Consider the following 26,189-nt stretch of genomic DNA (forward strand, 5'->3'; position numbering starts at 1 on the left):
TGTTAAATGGAGATGATGACTCTTAGACAGTCATGGGGCTACCATGAGAGATGAGGGGCAGGGGCCTTTCTGGGCGGCACCCCACAATCTCGAATCCCATCCATCTTCTTCCCTCTGTGCCTGTTCTGCCCACCCCACCCACCCATGCCGGCACCCTCGCCCCCTCTTCCCAGCCTCCTCCCCAGCTCCTGGTAGAGCGGAACTCTACTCGGTTGGGTGTCCAGGATAGAGACAGTCCCAGCCCCTCCAGCCCTGTCTCCCCACATCAATACAGTCTGCAGAGCTTGCCAAGAGCAGATTCTTTATTAATTTCTCTTTTTTCTTAAAAAAAAGTATTCCTTCAGTATAAAAAATAAATATTTTAAATATGACATTGAATAAATAAAAATAATCTGTCAGTATGAAACATTCCCACAGGGTACATTCATCAAAGAGGAATTTGTCCCTCAAGGCCAAGTCCTAGCCAGTAGAAAGGAAGGAGGGAAACACAGAGGGACAAACAGAGCTAGCAGTGCGGCTGGAAGAGACACCCAGGTACTGGGGTGGAGGCGCGCGGGAGGGGGTGATCTCAAAGTGAGCGCATCTGTACCATCTGAAGGGAAATTCCCACTTGATTCTGGTCTCTGACCCCACATGCTCTATCTGTTCTGGAGAGCCAGCAAGGTGGGACTGGGCCTCTTCTGGAGCTGGGGGTGGGGGCAGGGGGCATCCCCCAGGAGGGCCCAAGGAGAGGGGGAGGAGAGACAAATAAACTAGCGGTGCTTCTTTTGTTTAAAATGTTTTTAAATAAATAAAAGTTCCCAGTACTCCCTTCTCCACAAATTGCAAAACTACTGTCCTACCCCCTCCTCTGCCGACAACCTCTCCCTCCTCCTCCTCTTGACGCAGGATGCAGGTGTTGGTCAACCACCAGCAGATGAAAAAGGAGGAAAAGGAAAGCTTCCTGCCCTGCAAAGCTTTTTCCACACAAAGGCTCCATAACTCTGGGATGCTGTGCAGAGTGGTCCGCTGGAATGGTTCTAGAAAGAGCGCTAAGGATGGGGGTTGAGGAGCAGAGCAGGACATAGGGACGGTGGGGTGGGGGTGGGGGCAAAGGCAGTGGGAGTGAGGCAGAGGGGAGGTTTGGGTCCCAGGGAAGAGATTCCTTTGGCCTCTGAGCCTCAGAGGCTGCGCAGGTGGGCTCAGCATGAGGAGTCCGTGTAAGGGAGGTGATGGGATGATTAGAGACCCAGCTGGCCCCCCAGCCTTCGAGCCACGTTCACCGAAAGAGCAGAGCGCAGGGACGACAGCAGGCTACGACACTGCAAGGGTGAGTATGACCCAGATTCAGAAAACATGTGGCTGTCATGGTCTCCTCTGCCACCCACCACAAAATAGCCTTGCCTCCCCCTCCTACCCTGCTGCCTGCCCACCTGCCACCCGGTGTGTGCGGGTAAAGTGCTCAGGGAAGACAGAGAGGTGCAAAGTGAGTGCAAAGTACCATAATCACATTGGCTGAACCGCTAGGACCGCCACCGCTCAGGGTTTGAGAAGAAGCCAGAATGCTGCTCTGAGCAGCTGCCCCAGCTCCGCACCCCCTCCCTTGCTCCCAGACTGGAGGGCGTTTCTCTACTAGCCTGGCCCCAGCACAAAGGAAAGGATCGGGTTCCCTGCCTGGGAGCCCAGACATGGGTGGGGGTGTGGGGAGAGGTGGGGCAGGAGGGACCACAGCTTCCTGGTCGCAGGCCCAGGGCCTCCCTATGCTCTTCTCCAGAGCAGGGAGCTCCTCCCTGCACTGCCCCGGCTTCCCAGAGGGTCCAGCCAGGCCCTCTGGCCCTTTGTGGGTGTTTGGGCCACCGGAGAAGGAGCTTCCCCACTGTGTGCAAGCATGCTGGATGCTGGGTCAGGACTGTTCCAGAGCCCCTCAACTGCTGGTCTAGAGACAGTATGGGAACGAGGAAACAGCAGCAGGCCGGGCCACCAGGACTGCCTCATCCAATGCTCCAGGGCACCATTTCAACCATGAATGTTGCCCCTCACTGCACAATTCCAAGGGCCGCCAGAAAACAGTGTTGAGTGAGCCCCCCTGGAACCAAGCAACATGGTGGCCCTGGGAGAAGGCCCCCGGCCACTCCACAAACCGGCCCAGCCTGCCTCCAAGCCAGGATCCTGAAACCCCCAAACCGAGTCACAGTTGGGATGGGGTACGGAGCTGGGTCCCCTGCTCCCCCACCCACGGCGACCAGTTCTCTCGGGTCCTGACCCTTGTCTGAGCTTCACCCGTAAGGCTTATTCCACTTGTAACATCTTTGACTTCTGGACCAGTCCCTGCTAAGGCTTGGCCCTGGCTCCTTTATGAGCCATTGTATTATTTCTGTTGAGTAGGAAGCAGGGAAGAGAGAGCTAATTTTGCCATTTAAAGCACCAATAAGTTAATATAAATAGGGCATCATAATAAATAGACAATCATGCTGGGTCAGACACACAGCACTCTTGGCTCTCAGGCTTCTCTGAGACCCTGACCTCAGGTCCTGCTGTCCCCTTGCTCTAGGAACCAGAGATGGCCTCTAGTCCCCATCAAGTACCTTTGTGTGACCTCACGGGGCCTCCCGTGTGAGCTGCCACTCTGAATTCCCCAGTCCTTCCCATCCCTTATAGACCCTGGCCCAGAAGAAGACTCTGGGTCCCCTTAGAACCTTTTCACCTGCCCACCTCCCCAAACCCTACCTCCGGGTCCAGCCACCGGACCCCGGCCATCCCAGGCTTCAGGAAAGACTTCAGGGAAGAAGGAAAGCCTGCCAAGGCTTTCAGGACCTCCCTTCCCTGAAGGTGGGAGGCTCTCTGCCTCCCTACGAGCCTAAGTGCCAGTGAGCTCATCCTGGGACTTTCTGCCTCACAGTCCCATCCCTAGACCTGAGCTCTCCCCAATCATGCTCAAGAGAAGGAACATCTCAAACCATAACTCTCCTAACTTCCACTCACTATACTTGTAGGGACCAAGAAGTCCTCTGGATCCCAGCTCCTCTGGCCGGCCTGAGCCCAAACTTTCTAAAGCCTGCATAAGGGACAGAGGCTGGATGGTGGTCATTCTGTGGGGCTGGGCAATTCCCCTGACCCCAGTTGTCTCGCCCCACAGTCAGGGTCGCCATGGATAACTTGTACAGTTTTCTTACAAAACCCCTGGCCAAGGGGCCAACTGAGGACAGAGGTCCAGCCCCCAATCCCCACAGCAGCCCAACAACCTGGTGCCTGGCCATAGTCTCCCAGAGGAACGGGGGTCCTTCTTCTAATTGGTACTGTAGACAGGCCCTGCCTATGGGAGTTTTGATTCTGCTCGGCTTTGTCACAGCCCACCCTAGAGGGAGTGGACTGGCCAGGAACCCCTTGGGGTCTGCCAGCAGCCCCTATGTGGGTCCAGCAATGCTCTGGGCCCTGGCCACAGTCTGAGAGCTGCCTGAGCCCAAGATCTCAGGTCACCTACGGCACGCTTCAAGACCTCCTGTCTAGAAGGCCTGGGCCACCACGGCAATGACCTGCTTATACTTCCCCAGGAGCTGACAGCCCAACTTCTTCTTCTGGAAGACATCCTTGCCCGAGGTGTCGGGCCCATAGGCCACGTCCACGTGGGCCACGTGGTACTTGCTACACAGGCGGCAGAGCACGTTGCTGAGGAGGCCCCGCATGATGTCCGCAGTGGCATTCAGCTTGCTGTGGAGGCTGAGGGCATTGGGATTGAGGACCTTCTGGTCCCGGGTGATGTTGCCCAGGGAGGCCCCAAGGTAGGCGATGATGCGGTACAGCTCCACCAGCCGGGTCTTCTCCGTGCTGTTGGCGTGGAATGGTGGGAAGTCTGTCACGTTGGGGCCACACAGCTTGTCCAGGTTGTTGGGGAACGGCTCCCCCTGGGCTGTGTACTGAGGAGCAGAGAGGGAGAGGGGAAGTGACGTGGGGATCGTGGACAGATGTTTCAAACCTGCCACCCAGTCTCTGGGCAAGCTCTTGGGTCTCAGTTTCCCACCCCTAGCATAGAGACCCATTACATGCCCTCTAGACATCTCAGGATGGTCGTGAGAGCCAGAAGTAATCACGGTGCAAACATACTTCGCAGAGAATCAAGGCCTACGTCATGCAAGGGATTTTCATCACCCTCATTAGGATCATATGGGGACCGAAAGGAAAATACCATGTCTCACCTCCTGCGGGTACGCCACACACACTTGCCCTTTCACCCACTGTACGCACCTTCTTCCTGGTTGGCTTTGCACCCCAGACACCCACAGCCTACTTTCTCTCTCAGCAGCATCTCCCCAGCCACCCTACTTCCTCTCTGTCTCTCACTGGCCTCCTGCTCCATGTGGTAGAGGAATCCCTAGACCAGCAGTGCCAGGCCTCTCCCTCTCCCCACCACCCCCCCAGCTCTGCCCCGACCTAACTGGGCACCCTAGAAAAGTGGCTTCCAGTCTCTGAGCCTGGGGGTGGGGGCGCCGGTGGCTCGGAAGCTGGGGGGCTCTGGGTGTGGTTGAACCAAGCCCCTTCCCCACACTCTCCTTCCAGCTCCAAAAGCTCTCTTCCCTGGCCAGCCCCAACAGCCCAGGTCAGTGGAGCAACCCCCCCCCCCCAACTTCCTCAGGACCTGGAAAGGGGACTTACATAGAGAATAAAGAGGGCATTGGCGCTGCCATTGAGCTGCGCCAGTTGGTTCCTGATCTGGTTCATGAGGTTGCTGTGACATGGGTGGCGTGTGGCGCAGGTGGCGTTGACAGGGGTGATAGGAAGGGGGCTCCCTGCCCCGTGTTTCCAGTGCAGAACCAGCAGCAGGGGCACAACTCCTGGGAACAGGCAGGAAGGAGCCATGAGCAGGGCGGGTGGAGGTGAGCGAGAGGGCTCATGGTAGAAGATGCGCTTCACCTCCCCCAGGGACACCAGTGCCCCAGCTCCACCTCCAGCTCTGTCTTCCCCTGGCTGCTTCGAGCTTTCATGATGTCACTGCATCTGTTTCTCTCTGCCTCCCTCTCTCCAGATCTCTATCTCTGCTTCTCTAGACTTTCTCTTATTTTTCCCTTCTCCTAAGAGGAGTAAGGGGGTAGGACATGAGCTGTGCCCACCAGCTGGGAGCTGGGTCCAGGGTGACACAAACCATCCAGCCCTTTCCCTCAGGATGGCAAAAGCCCCTGAGGCCTCCTGCTCCTCTGGTTGGAGGGCACTATGCCCCAGGCCCAGCGGGTCTCAAGTGGCCCCAGTGGCCCCTATCTTCCCACCTTGCAGGATGGTCCAGATTCCAGTGCATTGCTTCATGCTCACTGGCCTATCGCAGGCCAGAGCTCCCAGATCAGGCTCCAATGGGAACCCGGAGTGGGGGTGTGGGGGAAAGGGTGGGGGGATCTTCTACTGACACTCTGTTCTCCCTCTTAAACCTGTCACTTGACACTGGCTCCCTGGGCCATTTGTCTCCTAATTCCGCCACCCTTCCCCATCTCTTCTGCAGCGACTCTTCTCCAGATGGGGCCATTCTCCTATCTAGGACCTTCAACTCCACCCCAGTTGTCCAGTTCTGCCCCTTCTCCAACCCCAAACCATCATTCAGAACCTCCTGTCCCCCCAGCTCTGCACAGCTCCTGCCTCCATGCCACCCACCTCTCCTCTACTATTTGCCCCATCGCTGGCTTAGGACAAGGAGAATCCTGGGGTCTCACAGGTCCTCAGAGCCTTGGGGAGGGAGAGGAAATGGTGCAACCAGAAAAGAGAAAAGGGAAAAGGTCGCAGGCAGCCAGGTGGGCGGGGGAGGAAGGAAAGTGAAAGGTGACAGGAGAGCTGGGAGCCGTCTGGGCCTGTCCTGGGTCGCCCCTCCCCCCAGGGCGCCCGCTTCCCAACTTTGCTCTGGGTCCCCTCTGAGGGGCCTTTCCCAGTGGCCCAGCAGCAGGAGCTGGGGGCGACACACCAGTGAGGCTGGAGAACCGGTGAGGCTGGGGCGAAGGGGGGCGCTGGAGCCCTGGGATCTCCCCTACTGGGACGGTGGCAGCCTCGAGTTCGCTTCTCCTGGGTCCCCTGCTCCTCCCAGCATCCCCAGGCAGTGCTGAGACCCGGCATGGTTGGGGGGCCCCCACACACCCCCGGCTCACCTAGCAAAGACCACAGCTTTCCAGGCACTAGCAGATGGAGGCGGCACCTGCTTCCGTCCCGGCCGGAGTTTGCAAGCTGCTCGGAGGCCGGTGCCCCTCCCTGGGCGCAGCCCGGGACACGGTTGGAAAAGAGAAAGAGGAAAGACAGAAAGAAAGAAAGAAAGAAAGAAAGAAAGAAAGAAAGAAAGAAAGAAAGAAAGAAAGAAAGAAAGAAAGAAAGAAAGAAAGAAAGAAAGAAAGAGGGAGGGTGAATCGGGAGAAAGCAGAGCGGGAAGAGCAGACGGGAGAGCGGCCGGAGCGAGGAGGAGGAGGAGGAGGAGGAGGAGGAGGAGGAGGAGGAGGAGCAGGAGGAAGGCTGCGCGGCCCCCTCCCTTGCCCGCCAACCTGCAGGCCCCCGGGCGGGCTGGGCGCGCGGTGCCGGGACCATGTGCCTGCGCTCGCTCCCCGCCGCCACCCAGCGCCTCCGGTGGCCGGACCGGCTGCACCGGTGCCCCAAGTGTCCGTGTGTCTGCGGCGAGTGGGTGTCCCGCTCGCGGTCGCCAAGCGCCCCAAGTTGCCGCAGCACCCGCGGTGGGGCGCGGAAGCCGGCGCGGGGCGGGTGGATTTACCTGCCGCCAAGACCTTCATTATGGGCTGGACTCCAGAGGGCCTTGGAGGAGACCTTAGATGCCGGCAGTTTTCAGAGGTTCATGCTCAACGGGGAATTTGCCTGATTTATATACTGGAGCCTGTGTTGTAAGACAGAGAGAGAAACAGCTATATTTAGCAGGGATCCCCGTCCAGGAAGTTGTTTGAGGTGCATCATAGGAAATTATGAATGGAAGAAAGTGAGAGTGGGGGGGGGGGGCAGTGAGGGGGGAGGGTGGAGAGAGCAGACTTTTTTTTTTTCCCTCTTCTAAGAATTTGATTGATAAAATTATAATGAACTCTTCAACAAAACACCCTGTGGTTTTCCTGAGTGGCTTGCCCTAGGAGCTGTTTGAAGTTGGGGAGGGCAAGGAGGGTCCCCAGGCTAGAGTCATCGGGGTCCCCAGGGGCTGTAGGTGCTCACCTGGGTTTGGGGAGGTGGCCTGACACTAGGCAAGCAGATGGAGGCTGGCACCTGTGGCCCCCTGATCAAGGGATTTGGGGGGCAGTGGGGAGGAGGCAGGCTGGAGCTCGGCTGAGAAGGAGGCTCCAGGAAGAGGGGCTGGGGCCGGGCTTGGACTTTAGACAGTAATAAAGCAGAACTGAATGTGGGCACCTCAGAGGTAGCCTTCCCCAGCCTACCCATTGCCACTAGGCAAAGTGGGGCTTCAAAGGGAGCAGGTTGCCCCGAGTCCCCCAGGGTCTGGCCTCCTGACCACCATCAGCAAGCTTACACTGCTGACCACAGGTACCTGTGAGGCTGGGGAGGGGGCTGGGAAGATGGGGAAAGAGGGAGAGGGTTTTGCGGTCACTTAGTTTTTTGGGAACAGCCTCAGGAGGAGCTTCTGAGAAGGTGTTGTGTGTCCGTGGTTTACCAAAATTCTTTGCCATCCCACCTCCCCTTTCAGGGAAAGGTGGTCCAGCATTTCCATTCGGAGGGACACCTGGAGCAGAGACCTAGGGAGGCCTAGTGGATCAGACCCAGGTTTCTTCTTCAGGATGCTGAGAGCTGGCTGGGGAGAAGAGAAATAGCCTGCCTCCCAAAACCTGCCTCGGAAGCCCCTTGGGGCTCAGCCTCAGAGCATAATGGTGACCCTCAAAAGGTGTTTCTAGAGTCTGTAAGTCAGGGTCACAAATTCTGGTGTCTATCCTGGCCAGTTAGATTTGTGAATGCATGAGGAGAGGCAGGAAGGAATGGTGGGGACCAGGGCAAAATGAGCGTGGGACTCCTCCCCCCCCCAAAAAAAAACCACTTCCCAAAAATGATGTGAGCGAGCACTGGCCAGAGGATACATAACTGGCACCACACTGTCCCCCAAGTTTCCAGGGGCACCCTCTGTCCCAGGAGATGTCTCATTCCCCTGGGGATCCCACCCCAGCCCTCCAGCCTGACCCTAACCAGAAAACAAGGCGGGAGAGTTGGCTTTCCAAGGCCAGGGAGACTCACAGCCTTTCTCTGGCCCCTGCTCACCCCTTACCCATCCTCCATGCACCCTCCCAGCTCCTCCTCTTACCACATCCAGGACCTGCCCAGCCACGCGTTCCTCCCTCATCGTGCCAGGACGAGCCCTCATGCCTGCTCCCCCCACACACTCTGCCCTGTGCAGGCTCACTTCCCCCAAGCTCTCCCAGCAGGACCTGGGATGTGGGGTGATAAAAGTGCCCATCCCAGCTGGCACTTCCCGGCAGGGAGGAGGCTGGTAGAGTCACAGCGGCTCTCCTTCCTCCTCCCTTCCTGCCCCCCTCACACCTTGTCTCTTCCTTGGAAGGCCATAGAAGACCCCACCTGGCACTTGCCCCTCCCATACACGTACTATGGGGTCAGCCTACATCCCCTGGAGGCCCACCTACCCCAGCCTGGCTCAGAAGACCCCACGGCCCCAAACATCCCAGCTCACCTCCCTCCCTTCACAAAAAATCCAACCCCCACCCCCCTACAACTCCTCTACTCTCCTGCATGAGAGCCTGACCAACACAGAGCACGTGAACATGAATGCCAGATCAGCCTCCAGCCTTACCGCCACATCTCCTAGACCCGTGTCACCTGACTCAGCCTGGTGCTTCTGAAATGGACCGAAAGTCCATCTGACCTAGACCCCACTGTGGCCCCATCTGTGGATCCCTTCGTTCCCCCACCTGAGACTCTCACTACGTGCCCTGATTCTCCTGGAAGCTGGTACGCTGTCCCACCACTGTCCTGCCTCTGTCCCTCCCCTATGTCCCTTCTGAGTGGACCTCCAGGTCCTCATACTGCCTTCGGCTCCCTAGATCCCATGCCAGCCCTACAATCTACCCCCAGTCGCCATGGAATCTCAGACCCACCCCCACAGGAAACAGGAAGTAGGGGCAGAGTATAGAAGACACTTAACTCCCTCCCCGACTGGCCCCCCAGGCCTCAGTTTCCCCTCTCACGGTACCTGATTTGGTCCGTGCTCCCCAAGAGCTGTGGGCCCCTCGGCGCCCTAGGCCCGGCCTCCCTTTCCTGTCCATGTCCAGGCACCCTCTGCACCTGGCCTCTGGGGGGAAGCTCGGGCAGGGTCTTGGAGCCGCCAGGCCAGGAGCTGCCTGCAACGTGGCCTTGGTCCCCAGGAATCAGCCGCCCAGCCCGCGCTCCAGGCCAGCTTTGGTCTCCTGGAGTTTGTTTTCTTCCCTCCCTCTCTATGCTGTGTGTGTGTGTGTGTGTGTGTGTGTGTGTGTGTGTGTGTTTGTGTTTTCCCCTAGGCTTCCTCACGGAAGGCATCCTCCCTTCTTGGCTGCATGCTCCCAGGGTCATGACCCCAGGCCCCACCCTGGAGTGGCAGCCCCAGCTCAGCCCCTTCCAGCTGTGACTTCATCCCCGGCCTGTCCTGCTCCTGCACACTGGGCCTGCTGGGGATTTGACCAGCCGGAGGGTGAGGGGGACAGTTAGGGTCCACATGGGGCCCTTCGCCTCGGCAGGGCACTCCCGGGTCAGGGCCCCCGGGTGCTGTCTCCAGGTGGCTGTGCCAGCCACTTGCTCATCTCCCCTCTCCAGGAAATAAGCCCATGTGTCCGCCTTCCCAGGGGCCCTCGGGGCTCTTTTGGTCCAAGTCGCTTTGCCGCATGTGGCCACCGGGTCCTCCTTTCCTGCTGATTCTCGCCTGCCATTCATAAGCCTCTCCTAGAAGGTCACGGGCGTCTTATCTTTCAGATGGGTAAACTGAGGCTTGGAGCAGCAAAGCCACTTGCCCAGGGCTATGCAGAGGCAATCGGGTGGGGGCTGGAACCCAGAGCTCTGGCTTATAGGCCACGGTGATGCCAGAAGCACCTCTAGCTCTGGGAGGAGCGAAGGTGAGGAGGAACACATAGGCCGCTTCTTCCAGGAAGCCTCCCCGGCCACAGCCCCGACCAGCTCGAGTCTGCCTGGTCCTGCCTGCTCTCCTTTCAAGTGGAGACAAGTCTTCTTCCTCACTCTTCGAGGGTTTGGATGGGGTCTGATACTCATTTGTACTCCTGACAGCACCTGGCTCAGGGTTACACCAGAGCAGATGCTAAGTATTTTTTAAAAGCATTTCACAATTTCCAAAAGCCGCCCGTGCCAAACGTCTCATGGGGAGACGGTGTGGAGTTGCGTGGTTTAAAGCATGGACTTTGGCCTCAGTGAGGGCTAGGTTGGAGGTTTGGTTTTGCCAGTTATGAGCTGGGTGACTTTGGGGGAAGTGAGCACCTCCTGGCCTCAGTTTCTCCATCTATAAAATGGGAATGATGGCACTTATGCTGTGGTTTGCTGTGAGGTATCGGGGCTCAGAGTGGTTCTGAGCACCCCACAAGCCCTCTATACCTGTCAGCATGTATTCTTACCAGGTGAAGATCCTCACCACACCCGTGAAGTAGGGGTTTCTGTCCCCATTTTACAAATGAGGAAATTGGGCCCACTCCAGGGCTGAGGAGGGAAAGCTGAGAGGAACCTGTGCATCCTCCCCTGATGGCTAACGGAGGCAGGACATCCTGATGGGTTCCAGCTTCAGGGGCACCCCAGAAAGATAAGGCAGGTCATATGGGGGGATGGCGTGGCAGTACTCAGTCTCCCCATGTCCCATCCTGGTCCCTGAACAGCCCCCCCAAGCCTGAGCTGAGGACAGCAGCTGACCCGGGCTCACCGCCCCCAGGAACTGATTCACCCCCAGGCCCCATCTGAGAAGGAAGGAGACATAGCTCAGCTCAGAGGGGCTTGAATCACCAGCCGCCCCCTGCGGAGCCCTGGGTGGGGGGACGTGGGGGCGGGAGACAGCCCCCTGCCTGTCTGTCTCTTTCCTGGGCCTCAGGGGCACTCAGGGGAGAGGGCAGTGTGGCAGTGGCCATCGGCAGGGGGGTGGCGGGGAGGTACCCTCGCAGTCAGGCATCCTGTGTGGGCAGCCAGTAGCAGTTACTCACCAGGTAAGCAGCTCTCTGGGCATCGGGGAATTCCCCAAGACCAGTGACCCAGAAACAGAGTGCTCTGGGCAACCCCCACTGCCCAGACCGGCCCCCTCCTTCCTTCACCATCCCCTCCCCTGTGCCCAGCTGAGATCTCAGTTCTCTGAAAACCCAAGCAGCAGCTGCTCTTAGCCACCAGCTCATGCCCAGCCCCTTGCCTTGATGTGCCCACCTGGGAAATGAGCACAGGGGAGTCAGGTGGGAGGAAGTCAGGGGTCAGAGGCTGTGGCCCAGGACGAGGGCTGGGGGGGGGGTGGCGGCGGGCAGCCAGAGTTGACAGAAGCAGCTCAGGAATTCCTGGCACAACCCTGGCAGTTGGCTGTCCCGTCCGAAAGGCAAAAGCACCTCATTATTCAACACTTGAGCAATGAAGGTGCAGCTACACCCGTGGCCCAGCCTGCACCCCGCGGCACCACGAAACCATCGTGGACTTCCCTGTGGCCCATGGCGCCGTGTCGAAAGTCAGCTGTGGGCCAGCCAGGGCTAGGCTGGTGGTAGAGCCTGTGGGTAAGGGTGTGGCTTAGAGCCAGGAGAACCTGGGTTCAAATCCTGCCCACACCACTTACCAACCATTTTGCCTGGGGCAACTGGCTTCCTCTCTCTGAGCCTTGATTTCCCCTCTGGAAGTGGGGAACGCTGTAGTGTTGTCATGAGGATGTTCCGTGGGAAACGCAAAGTGCCTAACACATGACAGTCATTCTAACCAGACTCCGAGTGGTCACAGGAAGGGGCTCAAACCCCAGCTTGAGCTAGGGGCCTGGGTCTGAGAGTTAGGCCAGGGAGAGCTCGTGGTCCTCTCAGTTCACAGAGCATAGCATGGGTCCTGGGGAAACAGGCAGCCTTTCAGAACCTTCGCAGGGGACTAAGTAATACTTCCCACCGCAGGATCCCGGAGAGCCCATCTGTATTGGAGGCTCTTGAGGCCCAGGCTCCGGGCATAGAGTCTGCTCTTTCTCACCCTCACCCCATCAAATCTCTGGCAGGGACCAGCTACACCCCTCAGGGCCAAGCATGGGCCAGAAGCCATCCTGGCCTGCCGCCAACTGCCCCCATCATCACCCGGACATTTCCCGCCCGGTTCTGCGTCAGGAATCACCCCCCTGGAGGTGAATCAGAGTGACTGCATTTTTTCTTCAATTCTGATAGAAATTGCAAAGGAAGCAGCAGCCCACAGAGCCCTGATTACATCCTCGGCAGGGGCAGGAGCCTGCCTCCACGGCCCATGTTGTCGCGTGACCCGCTTCCACTGCGGGCTCTGGCCTCAGCATCTCCATCTCTAGACTAGGTGGCTCTCCTCTCCCCCTCCATCCAGCGGCAGTGTCGGTAAGCTCTCTGGCCTCCTCCTGGCTCTCCCCGAGTCTCCACCTAGCCCGAGACTACAGCAGGCGGATGTGCAGAGCCATACTTTCACACTCACAGGTTTCGGAGCCGGCCTCTTAGCAGCTCATGGATTCAATTTAGAGCGTTGCTGCCAGCACTTTCAAAAAGGAAATGGAATAGCAAAATCACTGGGCATCGCCCGGAGTGCTGCTTCACAAACTTTTTTTTCCGTTGTCTATATGTGTCAGCGCGTGCATCATCCTCTGGTTGCAAGGTGCAATGTGTTTCTAACTGTGGGTCGTGGTCAAAAACGTTTGCAAGCCACTGGTATCGATGATGAAAGCCAGGCCCTGAGGGGCTGAGGAGTGACTTGCCCAAGGTCATTCAGCAGTTGACAGCATGGGACTCATGACTCCTGTGTCACCCGCCATCCCTTCCAGCTCAGGAATGGGCAGGAGGTGCTGCAGGCGGGGCAGGGCGGGCGCTCCTGGTGTGGGGTGGAGGCCTGTCATCACCCTGCATGGGACAAAGGCCCTCCCGGGTCCCAGCCTCCCATTCTCCACTCCCTCCCGCAGCCTCAGACCCTCAGCTCCCCACCCTCCCTGCCCCACCTGGGTGGGGCGGGGATCATCAGGAGCCTCTCCTCACTCCTCCACTGGGAACCCTTCATCCTCACCGAGGGCGAGGGCGGGGCAGCGGGAGGAAGAAGTGGCCACAGCCCCTCTTCCAGGGTAGCCTGCAACCCATAGACTGAGTCCGTGTCTGGGAGCGCCTGCCGGCCACGCCATGGGTCTGTCTGTTTGTCTGTCTGGGTCTGAATGAGCATTGACACATGAAGGTCTCTGGGTATTTGCACGTCTGTGTCGGGCTGCGTCTGATCCTATGAGTGTGCACATGTGTGTCTGTGCTGGTCTGTTTGCTTGTGGGAGAGAGCTGACGCATGCACATCTCTAGCTGACTCTGTGAGCTCTCTTTGTGATTGTGTGGATGTGTGAGTGACCATGTGCATGAATCCTGTACAAGTATGTGTCTGACCTTGCGTCTGTGTGAGTCCACATGGCAAGGGGTCGGTGGGCACAAGTGGAGAGGCATGACCCTGCATGCGTGCGTGCGGGCGTGTGCGTCCCAAGTGTGTCTCCAACATCCCTGCCCCTCACCCTCCAGCTCCCACCCCTGGGAACCGTGTGGCAGCCTCACGTCACGGGGGCCACCAGCAGCTGGTTTCCTCCCCACCCCGCCCCAGGCCCCCCCCCGCCCCCCGCCCTGGCCACCCTGATTCTTGGCGCAGGGACAAAGCTGATGTCAGAGCTGAACTGACAGCTTCCTTCTCCCACTGGATTTTCCAAAAGAGAGAGACCACAGCTCGGCTCCTATTAAATAATCGCGGGGTGGGGGGTGGGGGTGGGGGAGGATGTTTCACTCAATGATTTCCTGAACTCAGAGGCAATAAACAGAACAGGAAGCAGCCCCGCGGACCCACTCAGCCTGAAACTGGCCGGCCAGAGGTGGGGCCCAGCCTCCCTCCAGAGTCAGGCTCACTGGAGCCACCCCAACCCGACCCCAGAGATGATGTCAGGGAGGCAATCAGGCCCTCTCTCCAAACTGTCCCTCAGCGCCTACAGGGACTGAGGAAATGTTGTGAGGACGGTGGATGGGAGGTGATAAGATGGGGAGAGTATAGAGTGGCCCCCTCCCAGTGTGGGGGGAGGAGGGAAGGAATGAGGCCTAGTTAGGGTTGGACCGTTCTCTTCCCTGGAAAGAGAAGAAAGGAGGAGCTCCTTGAAGTCTGGGGGGGACAGGACCAGGTAGGGGAGCAGCTCATGTGGAGCAGGGACAAGAAGGCTAGGCCTCCTCCCACCTCCCTCGGGCAACCTGGATATGCTGCCGGTCTCCCACAAACCCTGCACCTTTGGGCCACTCCAGCCCTGCTTCCCGCCCTTTCTGGGGCACATGGCTGGCACACTGCAAACCCCAAAGGCCATCATGGGCCTCTCCCCTACCCACGTCCTTGAAAGCAAACCATTACAAAGCACTTCCCTGAGCCTATTATCTCCAGTCCTAGCCCCCACCTCCAAGGGAGGCATTTTAATCCTGTTTCGCAGACATGGAAACTGAGGCTCAGAGGGCTGAATGTTTGCCTGATGTCACACAGGGTGTGATGGAGCCAGTTCTCTACCCCACGCCCCCCACGCCCCCCACACCCCCAGGGTTTCCCTATAACAGATACCAGGATGGGCAGGGCTCACTGGCAACAGGGGACATGGGGGTCCCCAGGATGAGTCTTCCCCAGGGAGCCCCTCCTGCATGGGCTGGCCACTCAGCCCCTTATCAGCCACAGGACTCCATGACACAATCCTGCTCTGATCTCCTGCCCAGCAGGGCCCTTTCCACCCCCGCCCCACCCCTGGACCCCGTTTCCGCTTCCTCCCTTTCTGGGTGGGACTGGGCCAGCCCCGGCATCACAGTGGGCTATCTGCAGGGCCAGTATCCCTGCCAGCCCCTCAGCAGCCAGGAGCTCCCACATCTGCTCTGGCCAATGGGTGGCCAGCAGGGGACCTTCACAGCAGGAGGATGGTGGCCCACAGTTCCCCATCCTTAGACTCCTTCCTGAGAGCCCACTTATCTCCCAAGAGGACTGGGGAGGAGGAGGGAACTTACAGAGACCATCATGGCCTCTCCTGGCCTCAGTGTCCCCACTTGTAAAGGGCACGTGTTGGGAAGATGAGATTGGCGGGTGGAGGGGAACTAGGTGGGCTCAGCAATCAGCCAGACCACAGAGCGGGGTGTAGGTCCCACACTTAGGAACTGTGGCCCCCACACAGGGGGCCTCCTCGCTCACATGTCTACAGCATGGGACTCCATGTCATCAACCCATGAGGGTAGCAACACCCTCTGGAAGGTGTGCCCGGCTGATATTAACCTCACTGTTAAAATTTCACAGGTGTGACCCAGAGAAGGGAAGTCACTTTTCCAAGGCCACAGGACACAAGCACATCAGCGGCACATTCCCCAACGACCCGCGGGACTCCCAGGCAGGGAGTCAAGAACCCTGATTTTTGGGTCCCGTTAGTTGTGAGAATTCCAGAAGGAAGCTTCTTGGAGTCTCGGCTTCCCCAGCTGCAAAACAGGTCTAGAGAAGGCCATCGGTCTCCAAGGATCTAGAAAAGGCTTTTGAAGGCGGGGACTTTGGGGTCTTGTGGAAGAGAGAGGAGGGACCGGCAGGGTTGAGGGCTCAGCCCGGCTGCCCGGCGCCCCGCCGCTTAGGCCCCAAGGCGCGGGCTGCAGCGCCCCCCACCGCCCAGCGCCGCCGCCGCGACACCAGCGAGCCCGGGCCGGTGGCTGCGCGGTGCCTCCCCCGGGGCCGGGCCGGGCCGGGCCGGGCTGGATTTGGGGACTGAGGAAGTGGGCGGGGATGCCCGAGGCTCGCAGCGGAGGGAGAGCGGAGGCCGCGGAAGCAGAGCCGCGGAGGGTGCAGGAGGGCCTCGGCCTGGTCCTGCCCCTCCTGCGCCGGGAGGGAAGAGTGAAGGGGAGCACCGGCCGCAAGGGGGCGCCAAGGGCCACCCTCAGGGGGCTGGGGTGGGCGGCGGGCCGCGATCCAGCGGGAGATCCGGGAGGAGGTGGGGAGCCCACCGCCCCTCCCCGCCCACCTCAGGTCCCAGGACGACCTAGTTCCCACCTAGGACAGGCCCTGGGTACAATGTCCCCGCCGTCCCGGAAGCTTCTCCGCGGTCAGGAACTGCTGATGGCAAGACTGGGGTCCAGGCCCTTCTCCGGTTATTTGTGCCAAGGTGCCCTCTCCTGCGGTGCCAAGCTCTGCATACACTTCAGTTATGTTTTTCCTTTTTCTTCACCATGGCTTTGGGAACTGGTACTTTCACAGTTAGACCCATCTTACAGAGTGGACAAAGCAGAGCGGTCGAGTCCTTTGATGGCCCAAGGTCAAAAGTGTAGGGGGCCATGACCTTGACTGACCACACACCCCAGAGCCTCCCACGAGGGACTTCACTTTGGTAAAGACCCCCCGGCCTTTCTCCCCAACGCAGAGGCGGGCAGGGGCCACCCCATGCCCCATGACCCACCACAGCCCCTTCTGGAGGGACAGGGACCCTCTGCCTGCCGCATCTCCATCCGAGGAAAAGCTAGGCTGCCCCAGGCTCAGGACCCTCTACTGCTCTGGGGTAAAGGGAATTTGAGGGTCCCCTGGGAATCCAGGAATCAAGACCCCTTCCTCACAAGAGGTGACCCCTTCTGGGCTCATGCAATGCCAGGATTCTGGCCTCTCCATCTGGTGCTCTCTCCTCTGCTCTTCCATGACCTTTAACCCCTTAGTGACCCATGACACTTTCGCATCTGGTCTGTCCACTTTACCTCAATGTTCTTGGTGAGATGGGCAGGAAATGCCTTACCATGCCCGTTACACAGCTGAGAAGACCGAGGCTTGGAGAACCGTGTGGGCCACCAGGTACCCCCCAGACACTGGAGGATTTGCTGGTGCTGAGGATGAATTTGGAGGCTGGCAGCTACCCCCCAGCCCTGCCCGATCAGGGAGGCCTACCGTGGTCTGTGCCCGTGCAGGACCCTCTGGAGTCTCGCAGGTGTTTTCCAGATCTTCAGTGGGACACCATCAAGTTCAGGGCCAGGCCCCCTCTGCTTCCCTCTCCTGCTGAATCTTCTCTGGAGACAGCTCCTCACACTGCCCCCCACTTGACTTCCCGTCAAGTGCCGGGTGGCCCTGAGGCTCCCCCCACTTCCACCCCACCCCCTGGCTGAAGGGCTGGGTGCAACAGAGGCACAGAACCCCAGACTCCTGGCCAGACTGTGCCTGACAGGTGGGGCAGGGTCTTCAGGGTGGCCGAGGGGTAAAGTGAGGCTGGGGGGTGGGGAGGGGGCGACCCTGAGCCCAGCACCCCTACCCAGCGCTGCGTGGCAATGCCGCTGGGACCTGAGTCACAACTGACTGGGCCGCACCCAGCCTGCCTGGGTGACCCAGGCCAGCATAAGGCGATGACTGAGCAGCCCTCCGCATGACTGGCCGGGGTCGGCCTTAGGTGTTTTGACTCAGACCTGCCACAAGCCGTGTGCACCAGGGCCATGCCCCTTGTCCCCGTCCCCAGAAGAGTCACAGGGCTGCAGCCGCCACCCTGGACCCAGCGCCCCCCCCCCATCACCGAGCCACCCCACGCTGCCCCAGCACCCACCTCGGAGCCCCGGATCATCCGGGTTGGGATGGCCCATCTGATTGGCCCTCCTCCACAGGCTCCAGGGCCCCACCTGCCCAACCCACCTCCCCGGAAGACCTTCGCCCCTCCCCGAGCCAGGGAGCAGAGCCCAGCCCTTGGGGCCGCCCCAGGAAACAGGGAGTAGGGCTGGCCAAGCGGAAGGCCTCCTCAGTGCTGGCCGTGGACTGTGAGCCTTGTCTCCGCGTGGAGAAGGGGCTCTGTGTGCACTCTGGGTCCTGGGCTTGGTGTGAAGGGTGGGAGGCAGGAGGACACGGACACGGAGAGAAAAGCTGTGAGGAAAAGCAATAAGGAAGAGACAATGAGAGAAAGTAAAGAAAACGCTGCTTATGCACCTGCTCAGTGACAGCTTATGGTAACGCTGAAACAACGCAGTGCATGTGTGCCTGCGTGCGTGCGTGCGTGCGTGCGTGCGTGCTTGAGTGTGTGTGTGTGTGTGTGTGTGTGTGTGTGTTGTCTCCTGGGAAATCTTACAGCCAGGGAGGCGGGCCAAGTTAGCCCACTGTATAGAGGGGAAAACTGAGGCTCAACCCAGGAGGTTGCACAGGTTTAAGGGCAGGGTGGCTGGAGTTTGAACTCATTTTTCTTGACTCTCAAGTATCTTTCTCATCCCTCGAGAAGGAGGGAAAAGAATCACGTTGACGGTGGTGGACAGTAAAGGTCACGGAGGCCAAAGACCCAACTCTGCCATTGCCAAGTCCTGAGTTTGTTTTGCGGATGGATAGTAAGTGCCAGGCACCCCATGCTCCCCTTTCCCCTGCCCTCTGGGCCCCCTGTCCCGGGGAACTTACCAGCCTTGTGTGTTATACGCAGTTGGCTGAGGGGCTGACTGCCACCTTGAAAAACTGAAAAAGAACAAGAAAAGCTGGCTTTGAGTTGGTGCCTGTAGCAAGGCCAGGACCCTTTATCTTCCTGAGCCTGTCCCAGCTCCCCCGTGGCCTGTGGCCACTTGGTCCCTTCATGCAACCACACTGGGAAGAAGCATATACCTCCGCTCGCTCACAGGATAGCACCACGCCAGGGAAAACGCGCCTTGTAGAGGATCAGCTCCCTCTGTGGCACTAAAGTATTATTTGAGCCCCACTCTGCTGCCTGTCACAGCAGATGGTTGTGGGAACCCTAGTCTCCCGTGGATGATCAGAGAAAGCTTATTGCGATTCTAGATGCAGACCCCAGAAATAATGGCCTGCAGGCAGCCACCTGCAAGCCCCAGGGAAGCCCAAGAAGCCCTTCTGGAAGGCAGAATCAAAGAGTAGGAGGCATTTGAACTAGGGCTCAGGGAGGGAGGGTAGGAGGCTGGGTACAGGGAAATGCAGACTTCGGGGAGGTCAGGATGCTTAGATGGCTTGGGGGGCCAGCAGAGCATGGATCGAACTCAGACACGCGCTGGCAAAGCTGGCCGGGCATGAGAGCAGGGGCCTGGCATGTTACGTGTGATGAAGGGTTTGGAATCGATGCCACAGCAGTAGGACAGAAGGGAGTCCCTGAAGGCTTGGGAGCAGAAGATACAGTAGCAGGGAGATTTTTTTTTGCCGTGTCCAGGGAGCCAGGACCTGGCTGGCTGCCGGGAGAGAAGAAGGCATGTGCCAGAGACAGGATGTGGGAGAAACCACGAGACATTATGATCAATGGAGAGAGGAGAGGCTGAGAGAGGAGAAGATGAGGACTGGGCTTCTGGAACTTCTGTGGGGTCAAATGGGAAGCAGAAATCAGGTGCGGGTGAGCTTGGCCTTGAGGAATCCACAGGGCTCTCAGCAGATGTTCCTAGCAATTGGGTCTGTGGGCTTGGGAGAGCACCAGGCTGGAGGTGGCAGCTTGAGGGCACCTGCAGCTGTGGTCTCATCAGGACACAGTGTGGAGGTGACAAGTGCTCAGAGATGGGGCCCCTGAGACTCCCTCCCCAGATTCTGGAGCCCCTTGATCTGCCTCCTACAGGGTGGGTAGTGCTCCAGCTCAAAGCCAGACACTTCTCCTGGGGCTTATCCACAGAGTAAGGGGGCTGGCAAGGGGCCCAGGCGGGGGGGGGGGGGCAGTCACCCTGGGCTCCCAGCTCCTCCTCCATAGACCAACCTTTGCTCACTCCGTGGGCAACCGCACGCCTGCCACAGCACCAACCCCCTTCCGCTCCGAGAACCTGAGTGTGCCTGGCTTTCGGTGTCTGCCACTTCCACCCACAGCTTCCCAGCAGCTCAGCCTGAGGAAAGCCCCCCACCCCCGTGCCAGGGCAGGGCAGAGAGGCCGGCCCCTTGCTGGCAGTGGCACCATGCAGGCTGGCCTCCCTGGCATGCAGCTCAGCTCTCTGACCCCTCCAGGACCCCACCTGCCCCGCTCCTCACTGAGCTCCTACAGGGTGCAGGCGCTGGGATGGAGCAGAGGGAGGCAGATGCCATCTCCATGCTCAGCAGTTCCAGGCCAGCAGGGGAGCCAGAGGGTAAACCACAGCAGGTGAGGGCACCCCCCCAATAAGACAGGTTTAAGAGAACAAATAAGCAAGTTGCTGGACCCAGACCATGGGTGATAGGGAAGGATAGCTGAGGATGTGCTGATCGTGGTGACAAGGAACAGTGTTCCAGACAGAAGGAACAGCATAGGCAGAGGCCTCGTGGTGGGGCATATCGGTAGCCAAAAGGTAGCCTGTGTGGTAGGAGCCTCAAGAGCAAGGGAGGGCCCAGTGGGGGACAGTGGGAAGCTCTTACTAGGTACCTGACCTGGAATATGCTGGACACTGCCCAGGAAGACCACTGGTTGGGAGTCAGGGCCTGGAGCATTGCACCGACGTTCCCTCTCAGATCTTGAGTAAGACACCTCCCTTCTCTGGGCCTTTTTGGCAAATCAGTGACGCCCCCCACTCACTATACACTGATCCTTGAATGCTTGGAGGCTTTGCCCTAGCTAGCTGTTCCCACCACCAGGAGGGAGACCCTGCCCCTTCTGTGCGTCATTCTGGTTCCAGAGTGGATGTAGAGGCTTCACCTCTTCCAGACGCCACCCTGACCACCCCTGTGGTCTGAGTCTCCCACTCTGCCACATCATACTGCGTTAGTTTGGCCGAGCTCATACTGCAATGTCCTGTTGGCTTTTCTGTGCGTCTGTTGCCTGTCTGCCCCCTAGCCTGGGAGCTCTGTGTCTTCAGGGACTCATCACACTGTTGGCCGAGTTACAGAGGCCAAAGGGTAGCAGAAGATGCTCCCACCCTGGCATCTAAAGGACCTTGAATTCAACATGTGCCCGCACTCCCGGCAAATTTGCTCTGAGGACGTGGGCAGGTTGCTCAGTCTCCCTGACTCATTCTTCTCATTTGCAAAGTGGATCATATCTATTGCAGAGAGTCCCGCATGAGGCTCTCTTCTACCCATGATGTTAAGTCCTATTCCCATCTTGGCCTTCAGTCCCAGGAGATGGGGTGGCCAGGGACTGATCCAGGTCAAGTTCATGCACTTCCGTTAGCTCTTCCTTTGTAGCTACTGCCTTAGCAGGTTATCGGCATATATACAAAGTCATGGTGTGTACAACTTTAGGGTTTGCATTTAATCCTCAAGTGGTCACCTTCCTTCACCTCTGTTTATACTATGTCCCCACTTATGAATTGGGGAGGGGGCTCCTTTATATAGTATTTCATCATTAAGTGAATACCTGTTCTGTTTCTGGGATATTCTTTTTGTGCATTAAGAAGTTTCAGAATTAAAAAAAAAAAAAAAAAAGGTGAGGCCCTGAGCATCAGGAGGGAGCCCAGTTTTCTGGTGGCCAGATGAAATCCCAACCTTCTGAGGCCCCTCAGGAGGCAGGCTCAAGCACACAGCAGGTCACAGGCCACTTCTGAGGCAGGATCTGTTAGTATCTTGTCTATCTCACTGAACACACATCAGCACACGGACCCAGCCACCTACCCACAGGGGCCCACAGCTCCAGCTTTCTTTCCTCTCTTCCCACTTACTCCTAAACCCTGACACCCCAGGCCCCTAGCATCTTAAGGGAGTCACATCCAGATGTGATAAGTGTCCTGTGTTTGAGACACCCCTACAGTCAGAGTGCCCATCTCTCTAAGAGGCCAGATTCCCCCAAATCCTTTCCCACAAGGCAGCAGAGAGATCCAAGGGCTTTAGAAACCAGGCAAGTTTTAAATATATGTTGGCACAATATTAACATTAAATACACATCATAAATAAGCCTTATAAATATGAAAAATGATAAAAACTGATAAAAATCGATAAATTAGTCATATCCTTCCAAAGAATTGGCCCAGCAGCTTTTGGGCCCCCCTTTCAGAGAACCAGGCTTTCTGCGTGAGAAAATTTCATGATGCACCACCAGGGGGAGCAGCCAGCAGCTGGGACCCAAGACCCCACGCTTCCAGGCAGTAGTAGTAGGTCTATAGAGAACTCAAGTCTTCAGGCCATGTCCATTTGCACTGCATTTGATACCCTCTCTATGTCATAGAATCCCAGCTACTGGCAAGCCTAGAAGGCTTTGCACCGACCCCCTTGAATCACAAAGAGAAAACTGAGGTCCAGAGAGGAAAAGTGGCCTGCCTAAGACCACACAGCAAGTTAGGGGTTGAGCTGGGACCTGAGCCCTGTTCCTAGACGCCCCAGATCAGTGCTCCTCCTAGGACACTCTTCCCCTGTTACAGCTGCCTAAAGTGAAGTCACCCAGATGTCCAGGTGTCTGGCCTGAGATCGGCAATGAGGCATAAGAGGCCAGCTCAGGCCCTGACCTCCCCCTCAGAACCATGCCACCATGGAAAGGAGGAAGTCTGGGGGCAACAGCCCTGCAAGTCATGAGAGGGAAGGGCCTGCAGGCCTCTGGGGAGCAGGGCAGGGGGGGCAGTCAGTCTGGCCATGAGTCAGCCTGTGTCATCAGACCCCTGAATCAATGGAAATTTGGCCCCGCGTGGCCTGACCTGGCCACCCCACCAAGACTGGGGAACTCAGGGCTAGGGGCTCAATGGCCCGACCCTTCCCATCCACCCTGGAGGAGGTAAAGGGGCCTGCCTGGCTCCCACCCCCTTAAGTGCACTTCTGAGACGTGGGGAAGCAGGGTGGGTACGTTTGGAGGCCTGAGGCAGATACCATCATACAGAATACCTGTGGGTCCTCTATCCTCCAGGGGCGCCCCTATGGCTACCAGGGGCGAGCTGCACCCTGGGCATGAGTCTCTTGTTCCTCCCAGAGAGCTGCATCCTGCGGGCTCCCTTCAGCAGGCCCTGGTGGGGGCTGTGCCTCCGGCTCCGACTTAGACTCTTCCCCCACTCCCGGAAGACCTGCCCCACAGAGCGCATGAAGCGATGGTAGCCATGCAGGAACCTGCAGCCCTCCAGCCTGCGCTGAAAGGTGTCTAAGGTGGGGGTGGGTGATGGAGAAGCCCCTGGGCTGGTTGGAGTGGGCTCAGTCGTCTCCGAGGAGCCTGGAAGGAGCTGTGCCATGCAGTGGATGTTGTTCTTGAACCCGCGAATGTTCAGCTTCACCCCACTCAGCATCTCCAAGTCCTGGGCTTTGGGGATGTCCTGCTCTAAGGCAGCCAGTCTGAGCAGAACTTGGCCCAGCGTGGTGTCGAGGGTCCGCAGGAACACCCGCCTGCTGAGCCTCTGCAGGGCATCTTTGCTAGGGAAGGCCCCGGGGCGCTCCCGGCAGTGCTCCTTCAGCCCATTCTTGTCCAGGCCTTGGCTTCTGATCTGGAGGAAAAGGAGAATCAGGGGGTGAGCGCTAGCGCCCCCACCACACACACAGACAAGTCTACTCTGGTCTGCCTTGAAATACTGGACCTCATGTACCCCATCCAATCCTCCCATTGTACAAATCAAGAAACTAAGGCCAGAGAGACATGAGAACTCCCCAGTCACTGCAGGCAGGGGCAGAAGGATGCTAGGGGGCTGGTTGGGGTGACTGCACAGGCAGTGAGTGACTGGTGTGGGGAGTGCAAGAAGAGAGGTAAGCAGGGGGCCTCAGGAGGGCAGCACTCTGTTTTGTTCACTGCTACGTCTGAGGCTGAGAACAAGCTGGGAAAGCTGTATCGTCTCCTTGATGTTTTAGAGTTAGGCCCAGAGGGGTCAATGTGGCCCTAGAATAACACAGGGACTTGGTTTCCCCACCTGCCCCATATGGAGTGGGGGCTGGATGAATGGGAGTTGGGCCTCATCCTCCCTGGGCTCACTCCTGGCTTAGGCCTGCTGTTCTCTGAGACTCAGATGCACCAGGGGCCAGGCGCTCACATAAAGGTCCAGGAGCGTGTTGGTGTGCTGCATGAAGTCCGCCTGCTTCTGGAGCTGCCCAAGGAGCTCTGGATACTTATCCGAACAGCTGCCCATGGCTGGCATGCTCAGGAACAGGAGTCCAAGGACCAGACCTGGGGCAGAGAAGGGGGGCGGTGTCACCAGATTTGGGGAGGTGGGTGGCTTTCAGAGGGGAGGATATCCAAGAGGGCCTCCGAGGTTGTGCCCATAGTCTTAGGCCTCATGCCATCGAGGGTGGGGCTGGGCTCTGTATATGCAGTGCAGCACCTGCTGGGGCCGCTGCCACCCCCTCAGTGAGTCACTGCCCAGCATCCAAAACAGTGGCTGTGCTTCACTGAGCAGGCCCTTGAGAGGAGGCTGTGGGGCTCAGCTGAGGTTCCCATGCCTGCCAGTCCTGCTGACCTCAGGATCCAACACAGGGCAGCCCACATGGGGCTGCTCTCTGCAAAACCTCTGGGCCAAGACCCTGGGCTCTCCTGTCACAGACCCTGGCCCTCTATGCAGGTGTGCTCAGCCTGGAGGCAGCCTGGTGCCCAGAGGTATGTCTGTACAAGCAAGGGAGGCTGCCTTTCCAACTGGATTCTGTCAGTAAAGGGTGTATGGGATTATTCAGACCATAGCCCCATCCTACTGACAGGAAAATCAAGGCACCAAAGGAGAAAGGCTTGCCCAGGTCACACAAGGCTAGCACTGTCCTTGACTTCTTGCACCTTCCTCTTCTCCCCATTAGTGGCCACTTTTGTCAGGCCCACCAGGGATGCTGTAAGCCAGGCTGTGTGGGGTGGTGGGGGCATAGTTACTGCTCAGCAGCCTCCCCACATCCACCCCCCAGGAGGCACCGGCAGCCATGTGGTCGGAAGGGGCCTGTGGCGCAATGGCCCGGAAGGCAGTGACACCATGTTCCCTTCCTAAGAACCGTTCAGCCCCTTGGGGAAGAGTGGCTGGGGACAGCTGAGGGGCTGGGCACCCGGGCACCGCGACTGTAGGGCACTCCTCACTGCCTCCCTGGGTATCTGCTGCCGGGCTGGCTGGGGACGGTGTGGTGCGGTGCATGTGAGCTCTCCCTGCAGGTGGGACTAAGGTGTCTTCATGGGTGGGGGTCCAGGTCTGCGTGAGGTGAGAGGAAAAACTGGCCACAAACGAGCATTGTGTCCAGTCCGCCGTGGGGGCCCGGGCTGCATGTGGGGGTTCCTGGGTTGGTGAGATTGAGGGCTCTGAATGACATCACATGGCTCTGTGTGCATGTCACCCTGTGGGTGTGGCTATGTGTGCTGTGTGATTGTGTGGGCTCCAGGGTCCCCAGGCCTGGCCGACTGTGTCTATCCATCCCAGAGCCCGTGAATCAGGGTAAGAAGGTCTCATCGCCCCTCCAGGCATCACGCTGCTTTCCTGCTCAGCTTCTGCAGCTTCCTTCTCTGTGCAGCACATCACCCCCCTTCCTCCTGCTTCCCTGGCTTCTCCCACAATCTATCCCCTTCCCTTATTCTCTTGCTCCCATAGTCGATTCTCTATCACCTCCCCTTAGAAGGTTTCTGGAGATATTCCTTCTCTACCCTGTGAAGATGCTGTGTTCTCAGTGGACCACTCTCTTTGCCTGACCTCCTGGCTCTCTCCTCTTCTCAGCATCCTTCTGGTGCCTGGCCTTCCCAACTCCCAAAGGACAGAAGGTGTTCCTGCTCCCCGCTGGCACCCATGGGCACAGCAAGAGGGTGCTGGTGGAGAGGAAGGAAGTACTTACTGGGCAGCGTCCTCCACAGAAGCTGTGCCTGCATGCTGGGTGCCCGAGCTCCAGCCGGCGCCTGCTGGGGGTGACACCTCCTGGCTGGGAGCCCTGCGGGCTGGCAGCCACTTTATGCCCGCCAGGGCGATTGGCCAACACCTCGTGAGGTGGGTGGGGGGGGGGGGGAAGGGCAGGCCTTCTGGGAACATGACCCCAAAAACCAGTTTCCATGGGCAGCCAATGGGTGCTGGGTACGATGGCCTGCTTGCTTCTCCTCCCATTTTCTTCGAATTCGTTCTTCGAGGTCAGCCCCACGCCCAAGGATGATGCAAACCGAAGCCTCAGCCTTCCTGGGGTGAGCAGGGAGCAAGGGGGTCTGCGCCATCTGCAGGGAGCTGTGCCCGGGATAGAGTGAGAGTATGCCCGCTGGGTCCTTGGAGCCCCTGCAGGCCAGGCTCGGCCCAAGAACCATTGGCTCACAAGCCACAGTGGTTTGGGACTGGGGGAGGACGAGACATCTTCCT

At 58.6% G+C, this 26,189-nt stretch overlaps 2 protein-coding genes across 3 annotated transcripts; both read right to left on the bottom strand.

Moving 5' to 3' along the window:
- Positions 1 to 284: 284 nt before the first annotated feature.
- LIF (LIF interleukin 6 family cytokine) lies at positions 285 to 22,933 on the bottom strand. Of its 2 annotated transcripts, XM_025474521.3 has the most exons (6): positions 22,801 to 22,933; positions 18,508 to 18,561; positions 17,035 to 17,988; positions 6,707 to 6,826; positions 4,630 to 4,808; positions 285 to 3,893 (listed from the first exon to the last, which is right to left on the bottom strand). In XM_025474521.3, the coding sequence occupies exons 4-6, from the start codon at positions 6,723 to 6,725 to the stop codon at positions 3,483 to 3,485; spliced, it is 609 nt and encodes a 202-aa protein (XP_025330306.1). In that variant the 5' UTR covers positions 6,726 to 6,826; positions 17,035 to 17,988; positions 18,508 to 18,561; positions 22,801 to 22,933; the 3' UTR covers positions 285 to 3,482. The 2 variants fall into 2 exon arrangements, with proteins under 2 accessions (XP_025330306.1, XP_025330308.1); XM_025474523.3 differs by lacking the exons at positions 17,035 to 17,988; positions 18,508 to 18,561; positions 22,801 to 22,933 and adding an exon at positions 9,143 to 11,196.
- OSM (oncostatin M) lies at positions 21,815 to 25,834 on the bottom strand. The gene is made up of 3 exons (XM_025474530.3): positions 25,684 to 25,834; positions 23,925 to 24,058; positions 21,815 to 23,387 (listed from the first exon to the last, which is right to left on the bottom strand). Exons 1-3 carry the CDS (start codon positions 25,715 to 25,717, stop codon positions 22,812 to 22,814), a joined length of 744 nt encoding a protein of 247 aa, XP_025330315.1. The 5' UTR covers positions 25,718 to 25,834; the 3' UTR covers positions 21,815 to 22,811.
- Between the last annotated feature and the right edge of the window lie 355 nt (positions 25,835 to 26,189).

This window comes from Canis lupus, chromosome 26 (assembly GCF_003254725.2).
Source record: "Canis lupus dingo isolate Sandy chromosome 26, ASM325472v2, whole genome shotgun sequence".
NCBI lineage: Eukaryota > Metazoa > Chordata > Mammalia > Carnivora > Canidae > Canis > Canis lupus.

Coding starts and splice junctions, on each gene's coding strand:
- LIF (XM_025474521.3), bottom strand. Junction 3,894..4,629: donor ATGCCCTCTTTATTCTCTAT/GTAAGTCCCCTT, acceptor TCTGCTCCTCAG/TACACAGCCCAGGGGGAGCC.
- OSM (XM_025474530.3), bottom strand. CDS start 25,717: ATGCAGGCACAGCTTCTGTGGAGGACGCTGCCCA. Junction 24,059..25,683: donor TCTGTGGAGGACGCTGCCCA/GTAAGTACTTCC, acceptor TCTCTGCCCCAG/GTCTGGTCCTTGGACTCCTG. Junction 23,388..23,924: donor ACACGCTCCTGGACCTTTAT/GTGAGCGCCTGG, acceptor CTTTTCCTCCAG/ATCAGAAGCCAAGGCCTGGA.